This window comes from Armigeres subalbatus, chromosome 3, assembly GCF_024139115.2.
Source record: "Armigeres subalbatus isolate Guangzhou_Male chromosome 3, GZ_Asu_2, whole genome shotgun sequence".
Lineage (NCBI taxonomy): Eukaryota > Metazoa > Arthropoda > Insecta > Diptera > Culicidae > Armigeres > Armigeres subalbatus.
In genome coordinates, this window is record NC_085141.1 from 139,467,305 (window position 1) to 139,493,608 (window position 26,304).

General features: G+C 39.9%; 2 protein-coding genes across 3 annotated transcripts in view; one reads left to right on the forward strand and one right to left on the reverse strand.

Annotated features, from left to right (window-relative positions):
* LOC134224223 (6-phosphogluconate dehydrogenase, decarboxylating) overlaps positions 1-6,566 on the reverse strand; it is a 342,849-nt gene extending 336,283 nt beyond the window's left edge. Inside the window, exon 1 of the mRNA XM_062703533.1 lies at positions 6,562-6,566. The gene's annotated coding sequence lies outside the window, so the exon portion shown is untranslated. The remainder of the gene's footprint in view (positions 1-6,561) is intronic.
* Positions 1-23,971, forward strand: part of LOC134224222 (polyhomeotic-proximal chromatin protein-like) — an 84,804-nt gene extending 60,833 nt beyond the window's left edge. For both annotated transcript variants that reach the window (XM_062703529.1, XM_062703530.1), the window contains exons 8-9: positions 11,579-12,373; positions 22,602-23,971. In XM_062703529.1, the coding sequence (XP_062559513.1) occupies positions 11,579-12,373; positions 22,602-23,323 (1,517 nt within the window). In that variant the 3' untranslated portion in view covers positions 23,324-23,971. The remainder of the gene's footprint in view (positions 1-11,578; positions 12,374-22,601) is intronic.
* The last annotated feature ends 2,333 nt before the right edge of the window (positions 23,972-26,304 follow it).

A 26,304-nucleotide genomic window follows, 5' to 3' on the forward strand; every position in this document is an offset into this window, starting at 1 on the left:
TAAGTAAGTTCTTCACTAAAAGAGAGTACCAAGGGCAGGGGCACTTGGCAGGGGAAGGGGGCTGGATGGCCTCCCCCTGGTCCAACCGCGGGACCTTTCATTGGTTCCGATGCAGACATGTCCTCGTACGCATTTGCTGGCTGTCATAGTGAGTTAGCCCAGTGGAGGACGGCACTGGTCGCGGATTGTGCCTTGATCCGTGTACGAGTCGTCGTGTCGCTAATGGCCACATATGTTGGCGGGGAGAAAACGAAACACCCGTTCATAGCCACCAGGAATAACGTCACGGCTAGAACGGAGCCCTGTGGAACTCCTGTTTTCTCTGGAAAGGTCCTCGAACATTGATTACCAATCATAACTTGAAAAGAGCGCCCTGTGAGGAAATTCCTGACAAAAGCATGGAGGTTGCCGGAAAATCCCCACTCTTTCAACTGTTGTAGGACGAAGGGGGTCCAAGTCCTGTTGAATGCCTTGGAAATATCCAAGGAAACAAGATCCACGGTCTTGCCATCGTTGTAGGCGTTCTGCAGTACATCTCCCAGGTATGCAAAACTACTCCTCACTCCTCCTAGTTACCCGAAACAACAATGCTTTCGTCCTCGTCACATTCGGCCAGTGGTAGACCCTGCTTCCGTGACAGGTAACAAATACTGGTATATGTCTGGCCAAAGGGCTTGCTGAGAACTTTGAACCTACGTTGGGTGAGTGCACTGCAATAGCAGAGGATGTGTTCTGATGTTTCTCTCTCCTCGTCACAGAAGCGGCAATTTGAGGTTTGGATTGCTCCGATCTTTTGTAGATGGTATCTGCAGGGGCAGTGTCCAGTTATTAGACCGGTGTAGATGTTGAGATCCCTTTTGTTGAGACCTAATAGTTGTTGGGTTTTCTTGGGGTTAATCGTTACGAGCCTTTTGGATTGGCTCGTATGGGGAAGTGCATTCCAGTTTGATGTGATTTGACTGACCATATATTTGTTCAGTTCCATTTTACAGAGCAGTCTGAGATCCCGCAGAAGGGCTCAGGGCCAATGAACCTTTCATTAGATCCATTCCTGGCTAGCTCATCAGCAATCTCGTTTCCCTCTAGACCCGTATGTCCTGGGATCCAATATAGGTAGACTCGATTGCGTATGGATAAGTTTTTCAAAGCCAGAATGTATTCCCACACTAGCTTTGAGTTACAAGTGTAGTTATTAAGCGACTTAAGTGCCGCTTGGCTGTCAGAGAAAATACATATTTTTGCAAATCTATACTTTCTCCTCAGGCATAATAACACGCATTCTAATATTGCATATATTTCCGCCTGAAATACTGTGGGCCACTGTCCTAAGTGGACAGAAATTTTTGTTGTAGGGCCATAGATTCCGGATCCTGACAGATTATTCATTTTCGAACCATCTGTGAAGAAATTTATAGAGCCTGTTGGAACGCTGGGTCCATCTCCTTCCCACTCCTGGCGGGAAGGAATGAACACATCGTAAGGTAAGTCATAATTGACTACCGTTTCCATCCAGTCACTACAAATTCCTATTGCGGGATTTATGGCAAATTCATTTAATATGCTGAGGTGACCCGTAAGGTCTCCCGACAGCAGTGGTTTTGTTCTCTTTAACCTTAGAGCACTTTTTTCCGCTTCCAGCTTTATGAATTGATCTAACCGGGGCAGGTGAAGCATTGCGTCTAGGGCCAAAGTGGGTGTACTACGAACTGCACCAGTGATGGCTAACGAAGTTAAAACCATTTGTAGACCAGCCGAGCTTTGCATCATCTCACTGCTCTACCATCGTCTCGAGACACCTGATTTCTCGGTCAACGGCATGCACACTTCCCAGGAACTGGACTATACAGTGATCGTTCGCTAATTGGGGCACGACCTCACCCCAACTAGCGAATGCCGTTCGCTAATTGGGGCGGTTTGACAAGCGTCAATGTTGTTTACTTTTTGCATTGAACAAAAGAAAATTTTACGCGCCAGAAAATATCGATCCCGCCAAACACGGAAACAAAACGTCAACGCGTTTTTGACATCACATTCTGACGTTTAGCTGCTTTTTAATTGGGTTTCGCCCCAATTAGCGAACCCCCAACTAAAAAGCGCCCCAACTAGAAAAACCCCAATTAGCGAACGTTCACTGTACTCCTAACTCCTCCTCGTCACGCAAAACAACAATGTATTCGTCCTTGTCACATTCGGCTAGGATAGACCCTGCTTCCCTGCCAGTTATAACCATTTGTAGATCAACCGATCCTTCCATCATCTCACTGCTTTACCATCGTCTCGACGCAGCTGATTTCTCGGTCAACGGCACGCAAACTTCCCAGGAACTGGACTTCTTCTTAACTCCTCTTCGTCACGCCAAACTGCTACAACCAGCTTTATCAACCCCATTGTTACCTCATTATCAACGTGATTGCACCACTGCCGAGGACATCCAATGATACCGCTGAGTCAAAGCAATCGCTACCAGGCATTCATACTACAAAACTTCTTTCTCTTTTCCTTTTTTTCTTCAGATTAATCAATTAATAAGTATATTTAATGATCGGCTACTCAGTCTTACAATTATTACAATGAGATTATGATTTACCCGACGTTTCGACACAGTGATTGTGTCTTTTTCAAGGGGAAAATATGTTTGTTATTTGTCGTCGTACGTTTAGTCTAACTTGCACCGCCTGTTTGTCTAATTGTCCGTACATGAGTTCGGAAGCACTGTTATAAATTTTCATTTTTTCTAGCTAAAAACAATTATTAACTTAGTTTTTAACAATTATTAACAGAGTTCGACCACAGATTGGCTGTGGTTGACCAAGTCGAGAAACCCCCGAACTGCTTTCTCTTCGCTTCTAGAATCACTGACCTGCAATCATATTGTTTTTCTTTACAATCCTGGAGGGCATTTGCTTTGTTAGGGTGACCAGCGGCAAGTCTCCGCAGCGCTCGGAAGGCCTTCCTTCTCGCCTTACCCACACAAACATTGGGGGTGGGTAAAGCACTTGTATGACCAAAAATCAAGACAAAATTTTCAAAACGACTTATCTGCTATTGTAAACAAAGATTCAAACGACTATTTGACGAATCTGATAGCTCTCCCACGCAAACCAACACCATCAATAGGTAGGTGAAGGTTTCCGCTACCTGTTGATGGTGTTGGTTTGCGTGGGAGAGCTATCAGATTCGTCAAATCGTCGTTTGAATCTTTGTTTACAAAAGCAGATAAGTCGTTTTGAAAATTTTGTCTTGAAATAGTCTTCTTCAGCTAAAAACTAGCTTGTTCAACTAAAATTATTTGTTGGGTAACCTCCCGGAGCTTGTCGTCCGACCACCAGCGAAGTGTCCTTCGTCCTGGCCGAGTGCTAGTTTGTGGTATGAAGGCAACGGCGGCATCGAGGACGGTTTAGTGAAATCGGGAAGAGCTGCGGGTGTGTTTAGTTCAAATTCGCGTCTAAGGTGGTGGCCATATGCCTCCCAGTCAGCCTCCGTGAAACACGGGGAAAAGGGTGGACAGTGATCGAAATCGGATGATGATTGCTCCCGTCCCTTCCCATATAAGAGATGGAAGTATGGACCGAGTGGCTGCAGTCACGTCGATGGCGGTGGCCGAGTGGCCATTGAAGAAGGTGAACGAAACGAACCGTTGTTAAGAGCTACTAGGTCCGCGTTTTCGAAAGATTCGAGCAGAGCGATAGCACGGGATGATGCGCATGCATGAGGAGAATATGGGCGGGGGAGTTGTTAATGATATCGCTTACCTTTCTCTCGGTGCCCGGTAGAGAACCACAGGATTAATAGAGATTTACCACGCTGACGTGGTAATTACCTCGGAGACGGACTCCGATAACTGGAAGACCTTCGTCGAGCTGAATTACGTCGAACGAAATATCCCGAAGCAGATATGTCCTACACAGTTGGCTGCCACCTTAGTTATAGCTAACCCAATACACGGTTCCATTAATCAGCCTCTGGTTAGCAGACAGACGCTGTTTGAGTCGCACCTCCATGTGAAAAGACGCTCAAGACATGTACTTCTCACTCTAGCTGGTGTCAGAAAAAAAAACAACAGTGCCCAGGCTGCACTACCAGCTAAGTACGCAACCCTTAGCTGGCGGTATTTTGTCAGCGGTCGATCCGTGAGCTATATTAGACGCTTATTTCTTAATTTCAATCCACCATTTTGCAGCCCCGGAGTACCTTTCCCCCTTGCTTAGAGTGCCTCGCTGACACCACTTAGACGATGATCAGTCTCCCCTAACATGAGGAACAGACGGTCGCTTTGGTAGGTACTAATCGAGGATAAATGCAGCATTTTCTAGATGTTTAATGGAACCCACTGTCAAACCCCTACGCATCTTAGTCAAGCCCTACAACTCACAGTGAACTGGGGAGGGCTCGTAAAGTCTTTGGACAAAGTGCCTGCTGCCCTGTCGTACAATCGTTCTTTAGTGCATTTTGTGCCTATTGTCCACTAAGGGCCCCACACACTCTCGACGCAGAATCCTGTCCCATTGTTTCCTATTGACTATGGGCTCCGAAGTTATGGCCAAAACACTATTTTTATAACACACGAGAAAGGCTCCATCACCGCTAGGTGGATTAATCTCGGTTTTTTTTTAATCCAATTGTTGTCGAACCCTGAGTATGCAAATGATGTTTTGACCACACACTGACCATTGTGACCACCGGGTGGTCCATTGGAACGATGAAATGTTCGAACTGACCATTTTACGGATGTTCCGGATTTTCCAGAGGACCACCCGGTGGCCACAATGGTCCTTGTTTGGTCAAAACATCAATTCCATACTCTGGGTTCGATAGCAATAAGTTGATGAAATTTTCAAATTGACCAATTTTTTCGATGTCCCGAATCTTCCAGGGGACCACCCGGTGGCCACAATGGTCCGTGTGTAGTAAAAACAAAAATTACATACTCAGGGTTCTATAACAATAGCTTTTAAAAAATCCCGCCGATCTATGATGAAATTTTCGAATTGACAATTTTTGCCGATGTTCCGGATCTTTCAGGGGACCACCCGGTGGCCACAATGGTCCATAAGGTCGTGGGGAAGCAACAAAATCATCAACTCAAGCACATTTACTAGGAAATGACGTTTGCTGATATTATTGTTCATTGTTGTTTTGGTTGGAACAAACGTTGGACAGGCGGCTGAAATGGTCTGACTAACATGCCCGGAAGAAATAAACTACCCAATAGTGAGTTTAATTCACCCAACCTCGAACATCCGTACGGGAAGCCAAAATTGAGTAAGTAGGGTCGAAGTAGTTTGCCTTTACTCCCATGTTAAAAAAGTACCCAACGGAAAATTTATTTACCCAAATGTAAGTTTAATTCACTCAATTTCAACCTCAGGTAATAAAACTCAAAATTGGCTTCCCGTATTGAACTGGCGTCGTTGGACTGTTTGGCTCTTTTGTTTTTGACAACAAAAGAAAGAGTGGATGAAAGAGAAGAGAAAAAATAACTCAAAAGTAAGTTTAAAAATACTCAATTTTGGGTACTTTTTTTCTTCCGTGTGGGGGGCCGAGTCAAAGTTGTACAACATGACGGAGCGTGTGTGGGGCTTCTTATGCCTTCCACCCTCCGACATGCTGGACAGCATTGATCCCGCCCCCAAGTTAGTCCGACCATTCCAGTTTGTACAACAGTCTGATCAACAGTTGGAGCAACCAAAATTCCAACAAACGTAATATTTCGTCATTTTCTTTGTGAATATGCTGATGTGTTTGTTGCTTCTCCACGAATACTGAATTGGATTTGAATTTGATTGGAATTCAATTTGAATATTATTGGATTGAAATAGGCTTGAAGCTTTTGCAATTTGATTCAAATTGAAATTGCATTGGAATCGGATTTTAATTGGTATTGGATTGGGATTAGATTGCAGTAAGATTGGAATTAGAGTGAAATTGCGTATAATTGCATTTTGTGTGGGTTGAAATTCAAATGAAGTTGGATTGAAAATGTTGTAGAGTTGAATTGAAATTAGATTTGGATTGGATTAGAATCGAATTGACATTGATTTTCACTAGAATTTAGATGGAATTGAATTGAAATGCAATTGGATTGGATTTGAATTGAAATGGGATTGGATTTAGATTGGTTGTGAATTGGGGAGCGGGCCATTTGGCATAAAGTCATTTGGCATAACGCCATTTGGCATAATTAAGAACAGCGACCAAAGAGAGGGTCATTTGGCATATCGGACATATGGCATATTTTTTTGGTTTTCATGAAATTAGTTACTAAACTAAGTAGTGCTGAAAAACAAAACCGAAATGGTGAATGTAACTCGATAATAATATTTAGAAGACATAATACTGTCGAAGAAGGCATACATTAACCGAGTATGAAGCAATGATAAATGTTATATTTCCATTGGAAGTAATAGCCTATTCAGATTGGGCTATTTATGACTTTGTTAAGTGAGAGGGTATCCAATTATTACGAAGTGTTCAGACTGCAGCAAGATAATATATCTTGACGTTTCCATGTTTGCTCATTTGCACGCTAATACAGGGTTGAATTCAAGGAGAGTTTTAAAATTTAATTTGCGAAATCAAGCATTTGTGTGGCGACAATCGAACATTTTTTTCTGAACAAAGTTTCTACGAAAAAAAAATATGAAAAGGGATTTTCGAAGAATATTTGAAGCTCTCATTAAGGATAATGATAATTCATTAGTTGGGTGCGCCGTTCTTCGGGGAATCAGACTATTCCTCAATTTATTTTTAAGTTTAAAAAGTATTTTGATTCTGTACTATGATCGAACGGAGATTTGATAGAAAAATTTAGATACTTTTGGGAATTCTCACAAATAAATAAAAAAGGACGATTGGACCAATTTTCAAGAAATATTATCGAACTAAAATGTATTTCCACCAGTATCTCCATGTATGAAGGGCAACTCAGCAATTTAATTTTTTTCAAAAATGGAAACTGAACCATTGCGTTCTACTCGACAATCAATGATACAGCTTCTAACAAAATCGAATCGTGTGAATGTGATATAATTTAAACTGGATTTTGGATGAATTAATGCATTACCAATCCATGTTTTATTTAAGGTTATTCTACTTCATATATACATCCCATTCAAATCGTACAGTTGTCCCACGTGTAAAATGTTGAAATCCAAAGTATATAAAGCCATTCAAGGAGCAGAATTGATACAATTTATGAAATCATGTTTATTCATCAAATATATTCGTTTTACAACCATTCCTACGTTTTAAATTGTCTTCCGCATTAGCCCTTGAACTTTGAAAATTTATTCGATTTGTTCTATTAAATCTAGGTTTAAGTTAAATACTTCATGTTAATTCTAGAGAGCATCTGTTTTTAAACAATTCAGGTTGAATAGGTGGAGAATAAATAATTATCATCATTATTTTCATCATATAAAATGCTTTCCTCAAAACCATCACAATCCGAGTTATTCTTCAGCGCTCAGAAGATTTCCATCTAACATGCATTCGACCCTGCTGCGACAGAAAGAGCATGACTGTCAACTACGAAACGAAATGAAAACAGAGAGAATTTTCTCTCTGGCAAAGAGAGCGTGACGCTTGTCAGTTTTGTTTTGTTGAATTTCTCCCTGCATCCCAGTTAGAACGAAAGCTCTCTCGTAATAATTGTTCGTAATAAATTCTTCATGACTCTTTTTAGCGGGTATCTTTTGACAGCGCAAAATGTATGGAATATTACGTAAATAATGACATCATAAAGCGTATTTACCCTGAAACGCCAATTATTATGTAATTAATGGCGTAATCTGAACAGGCTATAAAGCATCCATCGGGATGCGTTTGCCTGGGTTAAGGCAATGGTGGATGTGATCCCTTCTTTAAAAGTAGGCGTTTGCCCGGATTAAGACAATTGTGGAATGTCCTCCCTTTTTTAATAGTAGACGATTGCTTGGATTAAGGCAAAGGTGGATGAGATCGTTTCTTTAAAAATAAGCGCTCGCCCGGTTTAAGAAAATGGTGATGTGATCGCTTATTTAAAAGCAGGCGCTTGCCCGGATTATGACAATGGTGAATGCAATCCCTTCTTTAATAGTAGACGCCGTGAATTGACCCGTGAATTTAATTGAATTTTATTGGAACTTGAATAGAATGTTATTGAAATTGTAGTGGTGATGGATTGAATGCGATTGGAATTTGTTTAAAGTTGGAATTGAATTTGACTGTGATTGAATTGGAAATGGATTTGAATTGTATTGGAATCGGATTTTCACAAAAAACTAGCAAACAATTCTTATTTATCCATACTAGCGGTAATAGTGTTTTTTTCGTGCATAATGAAAATTTGCTTTTGGCAGACATTTTTGATCCAATAGCTCGATCTAGTAAATTTTTCAATAGGAAAAAATGGACAGGATTCCTTGTCGAATGCGACATTTTGCGAGCAAATCTGCAACGACGTCTCGTAGGAATTGTTGAAATAATTTCCGCAGGAATACTTGAAGAACTCTTCGAAAAAATTTCCAGAGGGATTCCTGGAGGAATTTCTAGAAGAGTTCTCTGAGGAATTTGTGTTGAATGTTTTCTAGGAATTTTTAGAGAAACTTTTGAAAGAGTTTCAAATGAATTATCAAAAAAAAAAAAATATTCGTGAATTTATTCGAAATTTTTCCACACATTCCTCCAGAAATTACTACGGATAGTACTCCGCAGTCTTAAGAAATTCCTCCATGAATATCTACTGTTTATCTAGTTCAGATTTGGGTGCATGATTTTACAAAACAAAAAATAAATAAAGAAGAGATAAGCTACTGCTACTGCTAGTTCTATAATTGTCGCACAAGAGATTTGAAAGCTTTTTCAATATGACGGATTGACTTAATTTCGAAAGATATTTGGTATAATAAATCGTACATCTAATGCTCAACTAGTAATTTTCCTGAAACAAATACAGAAATAAATTCCATGAGTCATCTTACACCGAATAGCACAACGGTGACGAACTAATGCCAAAATATATATATTGATTAGCCTCTTCATACCAACCAACATTGGAGAACGACAAGAGTGAACTTGACATTGCATTGGTGATATTATTTCGCACATTGCTTTCTGCTCTCCACTCAGAAGCTTGTCTACCACCGTTCACTGACTAGCTAGCTGCTCCATCGTGACGCCAGTTTCGTTTTAGCTCCAAACAAAAGAAGTCACGAAATAAATTCGAAATCCTCGTCGCCTGGTTGTTCTCATTCGTTTCGCTTTTCGGGCAGCAGCTTGCAACCGCGTAAATGACCTGGATCGGTAACGGGAATTATCACAAATTGGCAGGTGCGACTAAATTATGAATGTATGCCAATTTGCTCACAAATGAGTCATGGGCATGTGATCGATATATTTACCCAGCTATTAATGAAGGAAAATGAAACTGTATCACGCTAAATAGCAGAATATTTAACACCACGATTTTGTACTTGCTTTGTACATGTTTGTAATTCATGTTTATGCGCATCTAATTAAAGCATTCTCCAAAAAGTAATTCTTTAGCTAGTCTCAACGATTGATACATTTGATAAATGATCATCTATTTTTCTAAATGTCTCTATTGAAAACTAATTTAGATGAACTCATTATGTTTAATTATTCAAACTGTTCAGTATATGGAGCACTGAATTTGTGTGATTTACCTACATGCAAATAAAAATGTGAATTTTACGATTTTTCCGCTGATTTTCCGCACTGCTTGAAGGAATCCACTTTGGGTGCGCGCATTTAGTCCTAATCTCGCTCTCGCCTTCTACAACTCATTTGCACGAGCACGCGGTGAACCGCCGCGACACGCGGAGAGGACGGCATCCATCATGCACTGTCCAACCAACCAACAAACAAACCAATCATCATCACTCTTTTGAGTACTCTACACATCAGGGGCCAGCAGGCTTTGCATTAGTAGTGTCCCTCGCCTACTGAGCACCGGACGATCCGCCGCCTATAGTCACGATCGAATTTCGTTGGTACGAAAATTTTGCGCGTTTTGTTTTGCGTACCTTTCCATCCCGTTCTGTTTCTCCTGCGCACCGTGCGGCGGCGTCGTGGTTCATGTTGCTGAATTCGCGGATGGTAATCGCGAGAAGAAGAGACGTACCGCGCAGTTGAGTCACACACGTTGGACGCCGCGTGTTCATTCTGTAGCTTTGCCACCCTGTCGGTCTACTCAGCTTACGGTATCTGTGGCTTCGTTGTTGTTTGTGCGACGGCGATGACCAGCTAAGCTCCTTTTCCATTCGGTTTCGCGTGTCTTCTTGCCGTTTTCGTTTTTGCGTACTTTGGGGCTGTGTTAAGAAAATAACATCGAGGTAGGTTGTTTCGTTTTTTTTTGCACTATCACTAATCGCGTCATTTAGACCGATTCTGGTTTATTTTTTTGTGAATTTGCATGTCCACACGTGGCAGTGTTTCTCAAATTATCACTCTGACGGTGAAAATTCGTATGTACTACATGATCATAATGTAGAAAATTGTTCTCGTAACTATATATTAGATTAATCAATAACATAAATATTATACAATTCACTTGGTCAACCTAGATATGGGTATGGTATGTATTTTTTTTTTTTTGAATACTGGTTAGGTTTCAGGTTCTTTGATTCAATTGAGAAATTATTTGAAAAATACCTCACTTAATTGACAACTAATTACATGGACATACTTGCTATGCAAATCATACATATATTTCTCGCTTAACTTTTTAAAAGGACCTTAGTATTTCATACTGGTCTATTGATTGCTAGATTGAAATCAATTATTGACTTTTTTATTAGGTCATTTTGAAAAGATAAGCGAGATTTGTTCATTGAAACTATTGAAACAAGTATGAAAGGCTTTTACAAATTGTTCCCTTTATATTCAACACAAAGTATAAATAGTGTAATTATTGTGCTTTGGTATCATCTAAGATCAAATGATATATATAAATCATCTTACAATAAGAATAATTAATAATTTCAAATCTATCAAAATCAATTTTCTTTCTATAGTATAGTTCTATAAGTCTAGTATCCGGTAAATCTCAGCGTGAGATGGTGATTTCTTTTAATCGAATATATATTTGATATGGTATGCTGATCGGTTCCCAATTCAAACATAATTATCCAATATGTTTCTTTAACCAAATGATGCATTTATAACACATCTAAAAACGCAAATAGATACAATTTCATCCATTATTGTGCTTTGAGGACCACTGATCATTGTACAAGTAGATAAATTATTAACAAATTTGCCAAAATTCGCACATTACCTGGAGTGAGCAAGATGAGTGTTTATTCAAGACTATTCCCCAAATCAACTCACACCGACTGAGGAGATCATGGCCAAATGAATGTTTGTTTTACGAATACTTGCTGCGCACCTAATTTGCGTGAAGTACCTCAGGGTCACTAATTTACGACCTTCTTCCGCTTGCACGACGCGATCCTCACCTTAACCAAACGCAGAGGTGCTACGCACCGCCCGTAATCTGCATCGATGGATGTGCGATCCCTCGCGAACCCATCCAGCAACTTTTAACAATGTATCATATTTTTCTTTATGTTTACAGATTCGACCCAAAACACAGCTGCCGCTGCGGACAGCGCATCCGATGCGCAATTAAATGGTCCAACGCCGATGGATACCTCGTCGCCTGCGCCTTTGACGACGGCAACGACAACGACGACGACGACCACATCTACACCCAATGCGGTAGCGGTGGGAACCCCGACACAAGCAGCCGCAGCTTCACCAGCATCTGTATCTACCGCGCAGACCACGACGACAACAACCCCATCAGCGGCATCCGCAGCCGGGCAGCCAGCTGTCGCCTCGTCAGACGAGCCGGCAGGTGCAGTTAGTACAACTACCACCGCGCCTCAAACGACGACGACTACCAGCGCTTCATCGTTCACTACAACGTCGACCGGTTCGCTGTCGTCGTCCACTACGACAAGCATTGCAAGCGCCGCCACCGCCGCCGCCACGGTAACCAGTGTAACCCCAGTGACGGTTACCTCCGGTCCTCCAACTTCGGTCGCCGTCAGCGCTAATGGATTACACCTCGCCACTGCAACACCTCCGATCAATACCGCCGGTACCACTCCGACATCGCACGCTGTATCAACGCCCACCACCGCTAGCACGCTCGCCCCTGGTGGCGGTAACACCGGAACGGGCACCACCGGGCTACCACCCCAGAGCAAAACGGGAACCACCGACAAGGGCGGCCTGCCGAAGGCGATGATCAAACCGAACGTACTGACGCACGTCATCGAGGGATTCGTGATACTGGAAGCGAACGAACCGTTCCCGAGCCACTGGCAACGCGGCCCGGAGTGGGACTCCAGCGACGAACCTCCAAGTAAGTTAAGCTCTTCTATCTGGGTTTGGTGGTGTTTAAGGGAAGTGTTCATCACTTTGTTTTGATTTTGATCGTTATGCAAATTCAGTGTTTTGCGCACCCACCGTTCAAGCTTGTGTAAGCAAGTTATTAGTGTGTTTTTTAGTATGCGGTCGAGCAGAGTAGGAATGGACCATCACAAAGGCAATTTCATCGAACGATAAATGCTTTCAAGTTGAATTCAGTGTCATAGGAAGAAGAACTATTTTGGCAGTAGGTTATAAAAGTGCAAGGTTGGTAGATTTACAATGGAACATACGACGTCCAGGGATTACGGTAATCAAAGAGCAAATGCGTTATATTGTGTATTGATCTAGGGAGTGAGTGCTAGTAGTGGACCCCGTGCGTATAATGGACCCCCTGAACAAAATCCCTAATTAAACGCTGGAATCGACGATTTTCTGCAAGCTTCCGTCGGGTGAAGTTGCTTCATGTAACAGGACAGCAGTTCCATACATTTGTTATGGACAAGGAAACAGAAATTTAGTTATATTAACTAATTTGTAAATGTAAATATGCTAAAGGGTCCATTACTAGCACACAAGGGGGGGTCCATTATAGGCAAAAGGAACGTGTGGGAATGGAACATGTAAATCAAATGGGGGGACCATAATACGTATATAAACAAACTCGACGTTGCGTATTATGGACCCGGGGGTGGCCATAATAGGCATGCTAGCTACATAATTTTAAAATGCCTTTTTCATTGGTAAAAATGAATGTTTTGGCTAGTTTTTTGTACGAAACACGATGCTGGTACCTGTTGCTTGTCATCTGGTGCAGCAGAACTACAATTTGTCAAGAGGCTCGCTCTAGCGAAGCGACTGAAGTAAATTTTAGTCGTTAAGGGGTCCATTACTAGCACTCACTCCCTAAATCAGAATATTCATGATTGGAAAATATGGCCTGATTTAATATTCATTCATCATTCATGCCATTTGCATGGAGCTAGTATTCTTGAACGTTTTACCGAAGCAGTTAGATTGATTTTTCTTAATTCTTGGTTTAGATTCTTCGTCATCGTCAGGATCAACGAACATACTATAACATTTCTATTCAAATTTAAATAATTATAAGTTTCGTTCCGTTTTTCATATCCCAACACTTAACCACAATGTTCCCCGTATCCAAACGTGTTGGGTAAGAATTTTCTGTATTTTGTCGGCACTGTATCACTTGCCACCGCTCGAATATAGAACTCCTCGAGTGACGCTTTCTCGGAGAAAACATCTTAACTGCGTGAGCAAAAATTACCATTACAATTCAATATTAATTATTCATTATTGAGCTTCAATGGAAAAAGTAAGCAAAATCCTGCGATTTGCAAAAAATTTGCGATTCTTTCACCACACCCGTAAAATTTTCTTTCAATTCAAAAGAAGAGAATTCAAGACAAAACAAACAACCATTCGTTCACCATTACTACCTGCAATTGAGTAATTTTACACCAACATTCGGGCCTTTTACCCAAGGCCTATTTTCGCAACATTTTAAATGCGTTAGAAAGCCACAAAAACCTTGTTATAAATCGAAGATCATTTTACAATGATAGCTAATTTTGTAAATTTTGCACACGTTAAAATGGTTCGGTATTCTTGTTTATATTGGTGAAACCATCGAAAAAGTTTAAGGTTCAACTTACCGTCATCCAGTCATTGACCACCCTTCTCCTTCTTATTGGCATTACATCCCCACACTGGGACAGAGCCGCCTCGTAGCTTAGTGTTCATTGAGCACTTCCACAGTTGTTAACTGCGAGGTTTCTAAGCCAAGTTACCATTTTTGCATTCGTATATCATGAGGCTAACACGATGATACTTTTGTGCCCAGGGAAGTCGAGACAATTTCCAATCCCAAAAATTGCCTAGACCGGCACCGGGAATCGAACCCAGCCACCCTTAGCATGGTCTTGCTTTATAACCACGCGTCTTACCGCACGGCTAAGAAGGGCCTAAGGAGGGTCATTGACCACCCACCGAGGAGAAAAAGCAGTCTCCAGCTGGGTGGGGGAAGTATTTTTGTTTCAAAACTACATCATCCAATAGCGAAGACATAACTATATCCGGTGGATGCTTCATTTGGTTGTATTTCGCTTTAGTTTTCAAAAAAAAAAACTGCTTTCTGCAAAAAAAAATTCCCAAGAGGGGAAATCGACGATTTACTCTCACGCTTTTTTATATATATAAGAGAGCGTGAGAGTAAAACGTCATTTTTGGCTTTTTTATATATAAGAGAGCGTGAGAGTAAATCGTCAATTTTCCCTCTTGGAAAAAAAGGTTGCAATAGGCAATTTTTTAAAAACTAAAGCGAAATACAACCGAATGAAGCATCCACTGGATATAGTTATGTGTGGTTATGTCTTCGCTATTGGATGATGTAGTTTTGAATCAAAAATACTTCCCCCATACAGCTGGAGGCTGCTTTTTCTCCTCGGTGGGTGGTTTTGTCACTGGGGGTGGTACGAGCACGTGGCTGTCTTTCTTGTCAATGACTGGATGACGTTAATTTGAGCTTAAGAAGTGCGTGTATTACAAAGGGTTACTCAAATGCTAATAGTTCACCATTTTCGGCAAATTTTCGAAGATGAAAAGCAATTTTCTCGATATTCTCTCCAGGTTGTTATTTAGTGTTTGCACAGTTTGATGTAAACTATTGTAAAATAATACGACTAGTTCGATTACCGTTTAATACCAGAATGAAAATTATATTACGAATCATAAGTCATGGCTTATTCCAATACTTCTCCTTAAGTTATTATTCGGATGGCTTCACGATTCTTCTTCATTTGCACGGGGGCCTAAGGTTTCGTGAATCCAACAGCTAATTGATTTTCGGATGTGACAAATTCAATATTGATTATTTTTCTTTCCAGTGCATCTCGAATATAATTATGCCTTATTTATATATAATATCTTTATGCTTCGTCCTAGGATTATATCCACCAGCCTTAGCGATTTTAATTTATTGTGCCTTTATTATCACAAAAAAAATGTTAATTGAACCTACATCTTGGAACTGAAACATCAATCTTTTCCACCACGATGCATATAGATAGAGCGATGGTTGGTTACCGTTTACAACACCAAGAACCCGAGCAAAGCTTGAGAGCAAATCGATGAATAATTTTGTTGTTGTGAAATCGCCTAATTTTGATAACTCAGGTTGATATCCTTTTGGTCGTTTTAACGGTTAAAAGATCAAAATCTACAGCAGAAAAATCTTACTGTGACATCAAATCGAAAATTATTCTTGCTGTCGATGAAAGCAAATTGAAAACTAATTTTGATATTGGTTCCGATAACAAAATAAGTACACAGTTTGATGTCAAATCATACAATTTAGAACTCAACAGCAAAATGAGATCAAAATATGTAATCAGTCATGATGATTCATATTTGAAAACAAATTATGATTTCGATTTGATATCAATATCAAAATATGTTTTCTATATGCTCTCATAATGTTTTCAGACTTTGCTCGGGAGACCACTCCGCCTTGCAGCATGAAGAGGTATCCACTTGTTGACTTTCTTTCGTCCAGATCAGCTGCCCAGTCCGCTGTATCCCATGATTTCTTCGTTGTCATTCTTGCTATAAACTTCAACGCCTTTGACCTAGCTAGACGGATATCAAACTTGGCGAGGTGGGAGCCTGGTCATATCAGTTGAATTGTCTGCTGAACTACTACTTACGTGGCTTAAGTCTTTCTCATAATCGTCGTCATGTACATCACTCTCGGGAACATTTTATACGGTGTCGATTGACACCGTCGGCGTTAGATTGTTTTCTTCTGAAACATATGAAGGGAACGATATGCCTTGCTCAAAATCCAATCTGATTTTCATGCTATCAACATCTCGATCTGTTTTCAATATACGGTTATCAATTGCTCCTTCTTTAATAAATCTTACATCTTGGCTCTTTTCTGTCCTTCAGATTATATAATTGATAACCCTTGGTATTTGCATCCAATTCGATCGAAATTCATCTTTCCGATTTGTCATCCCATTTACGCCGCTTTGCTTTCGGAACATGTACCATAGCTTCTGTACCAAAGATTCTAACATGCGATAAATTCGGTTTCTTTCCGCTCCAAATTCTTCTGGTGGTACTTCATGCCCTCGTGTTGGCGAACGATGCAAAACATATACTGCCGTCGACACAGCTTCTACCCAGAAAGGTTTTTCCGGTCTTGCGTCAAATCTAGACCAACATTTGAAAGGGACATAGCAGCCAAAATTTATTCCTTCTGATTCTTTGTCCACATATATAGCTTTATATGTAGACGCAGAATCAGAAGGAATAAATTTTGGCTGTTACGCCCTTTTCAATTGTTGGTCTAGAAATAGTATACACCTTGCACTCGTATGGTTCGCCCTCTCAGCTAGTCCATTCTGTTCCGGAGTATAACTGTTTGTAGTTTGATGTCGAATTCTAAAATTTGGCAAGATATTCCAAAAAACCTATATTGGTGTAGCCGTTGTCAGCACGTCGGATTTTCGACTTGTGTCCGCTCCGCTATCACATGGATTTTTTTTTCGAATGTATCTAGTACTTCGCCCTCCGATTTAGATCGCAGGAAATAGACAAACATTCACCTTGTTTGTTATCTACAAAAACGATATTAATACCGACTTCCTCCGATCGACTTGGACTTCTATGGGACCACAAATGTCAGTATGCACAATCTCCAACAACTCGGTTGCACGGGAACCATTTCTACTAAAAGGATGTCGACAGTGTTTTTCCATCGCACATACGCAGCAATCATTACCGACCTTTTCGCCTAATTGCACACCACGAACTAGTCCATCAGCCAACGTCTTCAACCCTGCTAAATTAAGGGACCCATACTTGTTGTCAAAACACCACCACTTGCATTCAGCACCTTACAGCCTTCGTTGTCGAAAATCGTGGTAAATCCATTCTTCACAATCTTGTTCACGGATAGCAGATTCAGAGATAGTTGAGGAATGTACCGTACTTCATTGACTTGACGTTCAGGATTTTTCTTCCGACAGCGTGGCTTGGGAATGGTTTTGCCGATAGCACCTATACTCATCTCACCCTTGTTGGCCGCAACAACATTACTGCTTGAAGGTTTCCAATTTGTCAAAAGTGCTTTATTGTGTGTCATATGGACTGTTGGTCCCGAGTCGCAGGACCAATCGGAATTGATATTTAACTCTATCTACGACAAGACAGTACACAAAGCTTCTTTATCTTACTTACTTCGGTAATCTTTGGCGATGTGTCCATATTTCTCGCATTTTCTGCATCTCGGTCCCTTCATCGTTGCATGAATGTGTTATGCCTCTTGGGCTACTAGTTAAATCCAAAATGTTTTCCCTTCGCCAGTAGCGCTGTGTCCGACGAAGTTACCTGCAGCTCCTGCAGTAGCTTGGTTTTGATGATATCTCTTATCACTGGGATTCAGGTGTAGTTCACACAGTAGTAATGCACCAACCCAATCTAAGGAAATCTTGAAACCAATGCTATTCAGTTGACGAGCTGTCGAAACGACTTGATTGACGTATTCAGACATCGATACACAGCTTTCAAGGTCAGTCTTCACCAGTTTACGCAGAAGTCTTACTCGCCTAGTGAGTCCAGAATCTTCGAATGTCTTCTCCAGGTTTTCCCAGACTTCTTGTCGCATCTTCAACATGAACTTAGTTTGTCGGATCCAGTAGTAAAATTATCTTCGCTCTTGCTTTTCGATTTTTCGTAGGGCCGACATCTTCGAATGGATGAATTTTCATCATTCCTTCAGCAAATATGTTCGTTATCGTTTCCGACGGGTTCATATGATATTTCCTCATGCAAAACTCACAAGTAAGGCTGAGTAAATCTCGACAAACTTAAATTAAGATTGGGCTTGGGCAGTTCACAGCGCGTATTTCGCCTACTATGCAGGACAACGTCTGCCGGGTCGACTAGTATATATATAAAACTGGACTTCTGGACTTTTTGGATTTTTACGTAATATATGAAATTTACTTCGATTTTACGGACAAATATTTCCAATCAGCATGATTGTACATTTAGTAGTTGCTATTAGCTCTTTTTATTAAAACGATGGTGATCACAGTCAATGTAGGATAAGGAGAGGCAATTAATTCGCCAATCATTGGTACAAAAGACCGTGCAATTCTCTGCATCTCCATGATTGCCGTTGGAAATGAATAATGGGTTACCTTGGGAAGCGACTAAAAAAATGTTTTACGGTGATACTTCAAGATGTAGAGGCGAAACCCGTGTTTCACTCAAATGTGCTTTGATGCGCATTAAAAAATGATAACGCCACAGTGTTAAGCGATAGCATATTCCATCTTGTACTCCACACTCCAGTGGATTGAAAAGAATCGCGATTATTTCGCTAGAAACGACGCGTACTACAAGTACACGATCCGTCAAACACTAATTATTCAACTTTATTGTCACGGAAAAAATGACCCAAATGCTCACCCGGTGGCGGCTGCACACTTTAATTAGTTAGAGAATTGCTCGTAAAATAAAGAAGAAGAAGAAGTTCAAAGGACTTGTAAACTATTCAGTGGAGTTTATTTTGCTTGTTCCTTGTCTTTGGATTTAATGAATCATTGAAACATCATAATAAACCTTCCCACGAAAAAAATCATAAAGAATCAAAGAAAAAATGGTATTTAAAATGTTCTGGTAATGAATTATTGGCAGTGGCTGATTTGCTACTCGCCGCTATCACATCAAGGCGCTATAGTATATGCGCAAAATAGCCAGCATGAGTTAACGACCAGGAATTTGTATAGCGAAAGACATCTAACGCGGGTTTTCTCAACAGTAGGAGCTTTTCACGAAAAAATATTTGGTTCCAGTTATGCAGTAAGGTGTCCGCTACTACGCCTATCAAATATTTTTTCGATTAAATTGCCTATTTTCGAAATATTAAACATTAGATGCCTTTCGCCATACTGATTTACCAAAGTTAACTCTTAGTGTGCCGCTGTAAGCACGCTCAAAGCAGGCGATTCATTGATAAAATCCATCGACGTGAAAAGCAACTCCAGTGTATTTTGCTTTAGAAGTATATTCCCCAAATTATTGTTGAAAATATTGTCTCAGTCGTCATGTATATAAAATTAAAGATTTTTGAATTTTGTTCGTTCGAACTTTTATCTTATCCCTTCTACTTGCCCATTCGACCTATTGTATTTATGACTTTTTTTTTTCGATTTTTCGATCTTTTCGTTCCACAGCCCATTCTGGAGTGCTTCTGATTTTCGAAATTCTTTACATGCCTCCAGCAGAGATCACGGCTTCCACAAATTTCGCCAAATCTCTAATGGTTAAAGTTTTATTAACTTTCCGAAATTTCTGTGGATTGTAGCGATTCACTACCAGGAACCCGTGTTATTGTCAACGATTACGACTTAGACAGTTCAGATAGCCTTGCGGTCCAGATGCCACGTGGGTTTAGATGTAGACCTAGAAATCAGATCTACCAGACAGCATTTCAGCTAAAGTAATTACCTAGCTCTAGTTGATATGTTCATACCACAATCATGGGTAGGACGATGCCTTGGTTGTCCTACCCAGGAATATTCATGCGTAGGACATATCCTACTTGTCCTACCCACTCCCAGCGCCATTGACTACTGTTAAACTGTCTCAAACTTTCTGCTGCTTTCAGTTGCGGCTGGATTCCAACTATCAGGTCAAACAACTTAGTACAGTAAATTGTGCTTGATGTTCTGGTGTTCTTCAGTTAGAAATTCAAAATTTCATATTTGAGAACAGAGTCTCAATGTAGCAAATGAAAAAAACAACCAAATCAACAAAGGAAATGTTTTGATTTGATCTACCAAATATTGTTTTGCGGCAGAAGTGATGAATGCCAATAGGGTACTGCACGGACTGCTTTGTCTCTTTTTCGCTGCAAAGAAATTAGAAAACAACAAGGCCAGTAAACGTCAAAATTCATGAAGAACGAAAGAGAAAGAGATCTTTCCGTGCAGTGCCCTATATGTTTCACTGAATCAAAGCCTACATTGATTTGAATATGTAAGTATTTACTATCTCTTGAATGTCAAAAAGCCACTCAATTGGCCCCCATTACCAAGCGCAATTGTGGAGGAAGTGAGATTCTAATGAAATTTTTCATAATTATACACTAGGGTGCCAATGGAATCTATGGGGGAAAAATGACCATCGAATTTTAACAACGGGTAAGGCTCAAAAACTTCATCTCCTCAAAAAAAAAGTGCGCGTGCAAAATTTCAGATCAATCAAACTTCGTTAAGGGTTTGACCAAATTTGACCGAATTTTTATTTTTGATGCCGAATGTCTTAGAAATGCACGAAACATCAAGATCTGATGTTATCTAAGTAGCTTAGTTGGGAAAGCAACAGTCTAGCGTACTGGTTTAGTGGGACAAAACCCCACCGAAGGGAGTGGTTACCCTCCAATACCTTGTTCGAAATAAATCTATCACATTTTGTGCATATGCATTATTCGAGCCCCTTGTACCTTTAGTGAAGCAACTGTGCCAATAGTGGCGAGTCTCATAAGAAATCAATGAATAGCACCATTATGGGAACCAACATTAATTTTCACCAACACTAAAGGAACATTAGCGGTGCAAGCAATTTTTGGTAGTTGTTGATAGTAAATAGCATCAATCTCATTTTTATAGGCAAATTTATGAGTTTATCTATTGGCTAAGATATTAAAGCTGTAAATTTCGCGTAATTGTCGATTTTTTGAGAAACTGCTTGCTCATTCTTACCCACGAACAGCGACGACTACTCAAAATTGAATAAATTTCCTCCCCCTCCCAATCCATACATTTTTGCCTTTCTCGTACAACAAAGTTGTACCAGAAGGCTATAATTTCACTCCAAAAGCCAAATTTTGATAGAAGGCTCGGAGACCCATAGTGTTATATACCAATCGACTCAGCTCGAAAAACTGAGCACATGTCTGACTGTGTGTGTGTGTGTAGCCCCGGGAATTTTTTATTGTTAAACACGTTTCATATAGAAGGACTTGACCGATTCGAGTGCAACTAGTTTCATTCGATTTGAATAATATTTCTATTTTTCTTTTAACAAATACGCTGTTTACATGCACACTTTAAGTCATTAATCAATTTAGCCATGACGCAATCCATTACTCTCATAATAATTGCTTAAAAATTACTCAATTATTGAGTAATTTATAAGCAGCGTGATAGAGTTGCATCAAATATTTTAACCGCCAAGATGTAGGCAATTAGCACAGCATTTACAACATTAATTCGAATCCAACATATCGAATCGAGAAAGGCATAATCACCACTTGGGGATAAATTTGGGTTTTTTATTACATGTACACTGGATTCTGTTCCTACATGATTTACATTTTCTCAATTTTGCACTCATCCTAAATGTTTAATGAATATTAATCACCATGTGATTTTATTATTTAGGACTTTTTGAAACATGTTGCAAAGATTTTGGTGGCAAATTGAAGTTACATGATCAAAAACACGAGTAAAAAAAAGTGTGGAAACAGAATCCTGTGTATTGTATATATGTTTAGCTACTGCACCCTATGAACGCCTTAAACTGTTTGGTTTTTGTTAAATGGATTCAATAGACAACCCAAATTGTTTTGAACACTGTCCAGGTTTCAACAGCCTTTTTTCCGTAGCTCAGAATATCTTCATTTTCCATCATGGACATCATACTGCATCCTAAATTTCTAGATGCATTTTTCTTCGCCAAGTATTGTTTCCAAAGGAAAAGACCAAACCGACTCTAAAAGAATTATACATTATAAATGAACCTTTTCTTATAATAACTGTAAAACATTTCAACTGCGGAACTTTCATACAACTAACAAAAAAAAATGTTTCAAAAACTGGTATCATTTTGACCTCTTAATAGTCCCATTTAACAGATGTTCATAATCGTAACATTATAAAATATTCATAACCAATTTGAAAAAAAAATTAAAAGCGAATACACAATTTGCATTAATACAATTTCCTGCACAACGAAATGAGAATAAAACATAGGAACAATTATTTTTGTGATGTTTTTTATCAAATCTGGCCACGTGTTACGTGTTCAAAATCCTGTTATTTTGAGTTACATAATTCGTGCGCAAAGCCTTTTAATCTGAGACATTCTATTCACCATTTCTTTACTTTCTTCTCCCTCTTTTCCAGAAAAACGTGCCATCATCGATTCCAGCTCGCCCATTTCGCCGAGTAACGGCCTGCAGCACGTCCCATCCCCCCAACAGCCCATCCCCGCCGGCGTTGAAATGGGCAACTGCGAAATTTGCGGCAAACCGGAACCCCGCAGCAAGATGAAGCGCAAACGCTTCTGCAGCGTCGACTGTGCCCGGGCAGCCAAGCAAAGTTCCACCGACCGGGTGACGTCGCCGCCCCACAACGGCACGCCCACCGGTCACGAGGGTACCGGCCATCCCACCAGCACCGGCAACGGGCTGGACCACTCGTCCGTCACGACCACCGTCAACCCGGTGGCACCGTCCAACATCAAGCTGGAACGGATGGATACGATGGACCAGTCGGTGTCGCATCATTCGGCGGCGCAGTTTTCTGCGGCGAGCGCCGCCACGCCGATGGAAACGGGAACGGCAACCATTCCGGTAGTTCCCCCGGTGGCCCCAGAGGAGAGTCCGGTCATCGTGAAATGGACGGTGCAGGAGGTATGCGACTTCATTAAGAAACTGCCCGGATGCAGCGACTATGCTGAAGATTTTGTCATTCATGAAATCGACGGCCAGGCGCTACTACTGTTAAAAGAGAACCATTTGGTCAACACGATGGGAATGAAATTGGGGCCCGCTCTGAAGATCGTTGCAAAAATTCACTCCATGATTGCGAGTGTCACCGCCGATGGACAGCAGCAGCAGTCTTAAAAAAAGCTGGAGGAATGATGTGATGGGAACCCCATTCTACTGCCGCGCTGTTGACTATTTTCCAATAGACTTTTTTATTTAGTTTTATTTCCCCTCATTTGTATATGTTTCCTTGTACATAGTCATTTGTTGTTTAGAAGTTATCTTAATAAGCTGAATTGAAACTATTCAATTGCCGATACGATGGGTATTATACAACTGAATCAATAACTAATCGTTCTATCAAAACCACGCATTCGATGGTTATTAAATTAATTTATTTTATGATAATTTAGAAAAATCTCATTTGAATTGTAAATCTATATTGGTATAAAATATGAAGCTTTTATTCAATGACAAACTTCAACCTGTACATACAAACCCAGATTCTTCTACTTTCCTAAGATTAGTTCGACAAGTAGCAACAAGGTAGAAGTAAAAAATCAAAACACTGTTTCCTTAAATATAAATTCACAGACGAAAAAAAAACATTCAAAATCAATAATAAGTTTATATATTGCAAAACTTTTGCCAAATTTTATAATGATAAATAAAAAGAGTCAAGGCAATTCTAATGTAAAAAGAATAAATAGGGATTCTACGAAATAAATAATAATTACTGATCCTACTGTAATTAAAATCATACGAAAAATTAAATTAAAAAAAAAACATGTCGAGTTACATTGTGATTAGTCCGAACATTTCGTTATTGTTTAGGGAAAATAAATGGGAACATGAATGCCGCTGCTTTTTGGGTTGAGGTTGAATGGTTGAGGGGGCTTCAATCATGATGAATCACGAATCAAGGCGATCTATCAAGTAAGAAGCCTCCTGCGTTATTCTCACTCACTCTTATACATGGGTCCTGAACTCCTTGGCCTGCTATAAATTTCCTTTATATTTTTGTTGACGATGTGTGTTGTCGTAGTGAGTGACAGACCACCCTCCATTTGCGTTTTAGCCCCCCATAGATTTCGCGGTTCAGACGATCGCCAGCTTTTTACCTTTCTTGTATACAGGTATACCTCGATTATATGGACTTTTTCGATGCAAAAAAGTCCATATAATCGAATTTTCCATATAATCGAAGCAAATCTTTTTTTCTCGAAATTTGTGTTACACGATGAAATAAGTCTTAAAAGTTGAAAGAAAATATCCATATATTGCCTTACAGTCTAATCCGCATGTTTGGGCTCATTTTATGATAACTCAGTAGATTATGATTTTCTATAAGAACGTAAGCTTTTTTCCAGCCGCTAGTTTCTAAGATTACGTTAGTAATGAAGACTTCACCCAGCTCAATGTGAGCACACTAATATACTTTTTCACGAATTCTAACTACAGTGCCTTCATGTTTCAGCAACAAAGCAAACACTGAGTGGTCGAGAAAGGTATATGTTAGATTCAAAAACTGGCTTTATATAGAAGGACTGACACTTGTCCTCTTTTGATTTGATCGCAGCAAATTGAAACCGATGGAAAATTTGTCCTATTGTCTCCTATTGAAAATTGGCCGGATTGGACTATGGGCTCAGAAGATATGGTCAAAATGCATTTGTTAATGCAAAAATCGCGTAGAAACAGTCTCACTTTTCTGACACTTATCTTTAAAAGATCTCCTTGCAACAAGTTGCGTTTGATTGATATTCTTAAAAAGAATTTGAATCAATGTAAATAAGGGGCCCTATCCACGTATCAGTGTCATTTTTACAAGAACCAATTGACATTTCCCGCCAAAAAATGTATCTCGTTTTATTGTCTCAGTCAATTATTTGACTTATTTAAGTTCTACTTTTTCACAGAATTCATATTTTAGAATAAAAAAAAATCGGAAAAGTGCCGCACGTTTGAAGAATTGGAATTGGCCTTATTTTAATTCAAAATCGGGCGAATGTTAGGCCAAGCTTGGAAACCAGCACTATTCGTCAAAATGTATGGCGTTAAAAAGTATGGGTTCTTTGGGAAAGTTGGCCTCAAAAAATTGAAGAATCGATTGAGCGGATAAAAATTGTTGACGGGAAAGGTCAATTGCACAGTGCACCTACACCTGCTAAGTGGAATATTAAAGGATAAATTTAAATTGTTATGGCTATTCTGGACTATGTTCGTATATTAAAGCAGGGCTGTATTTTGCAACGGATTTTTAAATTCAAAACGACGCACAGTAGCGGGCCCTCATAAAAATCCCGGACAAAACTTGTGATTTCATTCAAAACTTCACCACCGCACGCTGTTGTATTTTGTACAACACTAACGTAAAACACATCGCTCGCATTACACAGCATGAACGAGTTTGACGAGCATGAACGAGAACTGCTAACAAGAACATTCTAAAGATATTCAATTTTTTTTCCTACTGTTGAGCGTCAGTATAATCCTTGTGCTGAACAAATGTGAATATCAGGATATTCGACAACATTTATTTAATTTATTAAATAATAAATAAGTTCGTCCGGAAGAAATAATGCCAGGTTTGAAAACCATTTGGAACTTTATGTATCACATATTGTTATCACATATTGTATTGTTATAAACTCTTCCAGTTTCGTGAAAAAATCAGTCCCAGTGGGTCCGATTTGCTGGATGTTGATGCATCATCCGTCCTTCTATACTTAATTCCATGCACCAAAAGCAGAAAAAGGTTGGAAGCAAAGATCTAACAGCTAAATATGACAATCTCATCTTATCACTTGCTCCGCATACTGTCAGTCTGACAATTCACTTCACGTTTTCGTATGGCAGAGATCACCAAAAATACGCATTATTTTTCACCACCTTTTGTAAGGACGTGGCCGTGGCTGTTGCAGATTAAAGAATTGTATATTTATCATTATATACAATGAAATTTCCCAACGCGAAAATGGTAAATCAATCAAGTCAATCGAACATATGACTCAGAGTGCATCTCCATATATAACATCATAACATGCCTTACGGGCCTTTATTTGCCCCAATGTACCATAATAAATATAGAATCAATGTAAAATATGGCTTACAATATT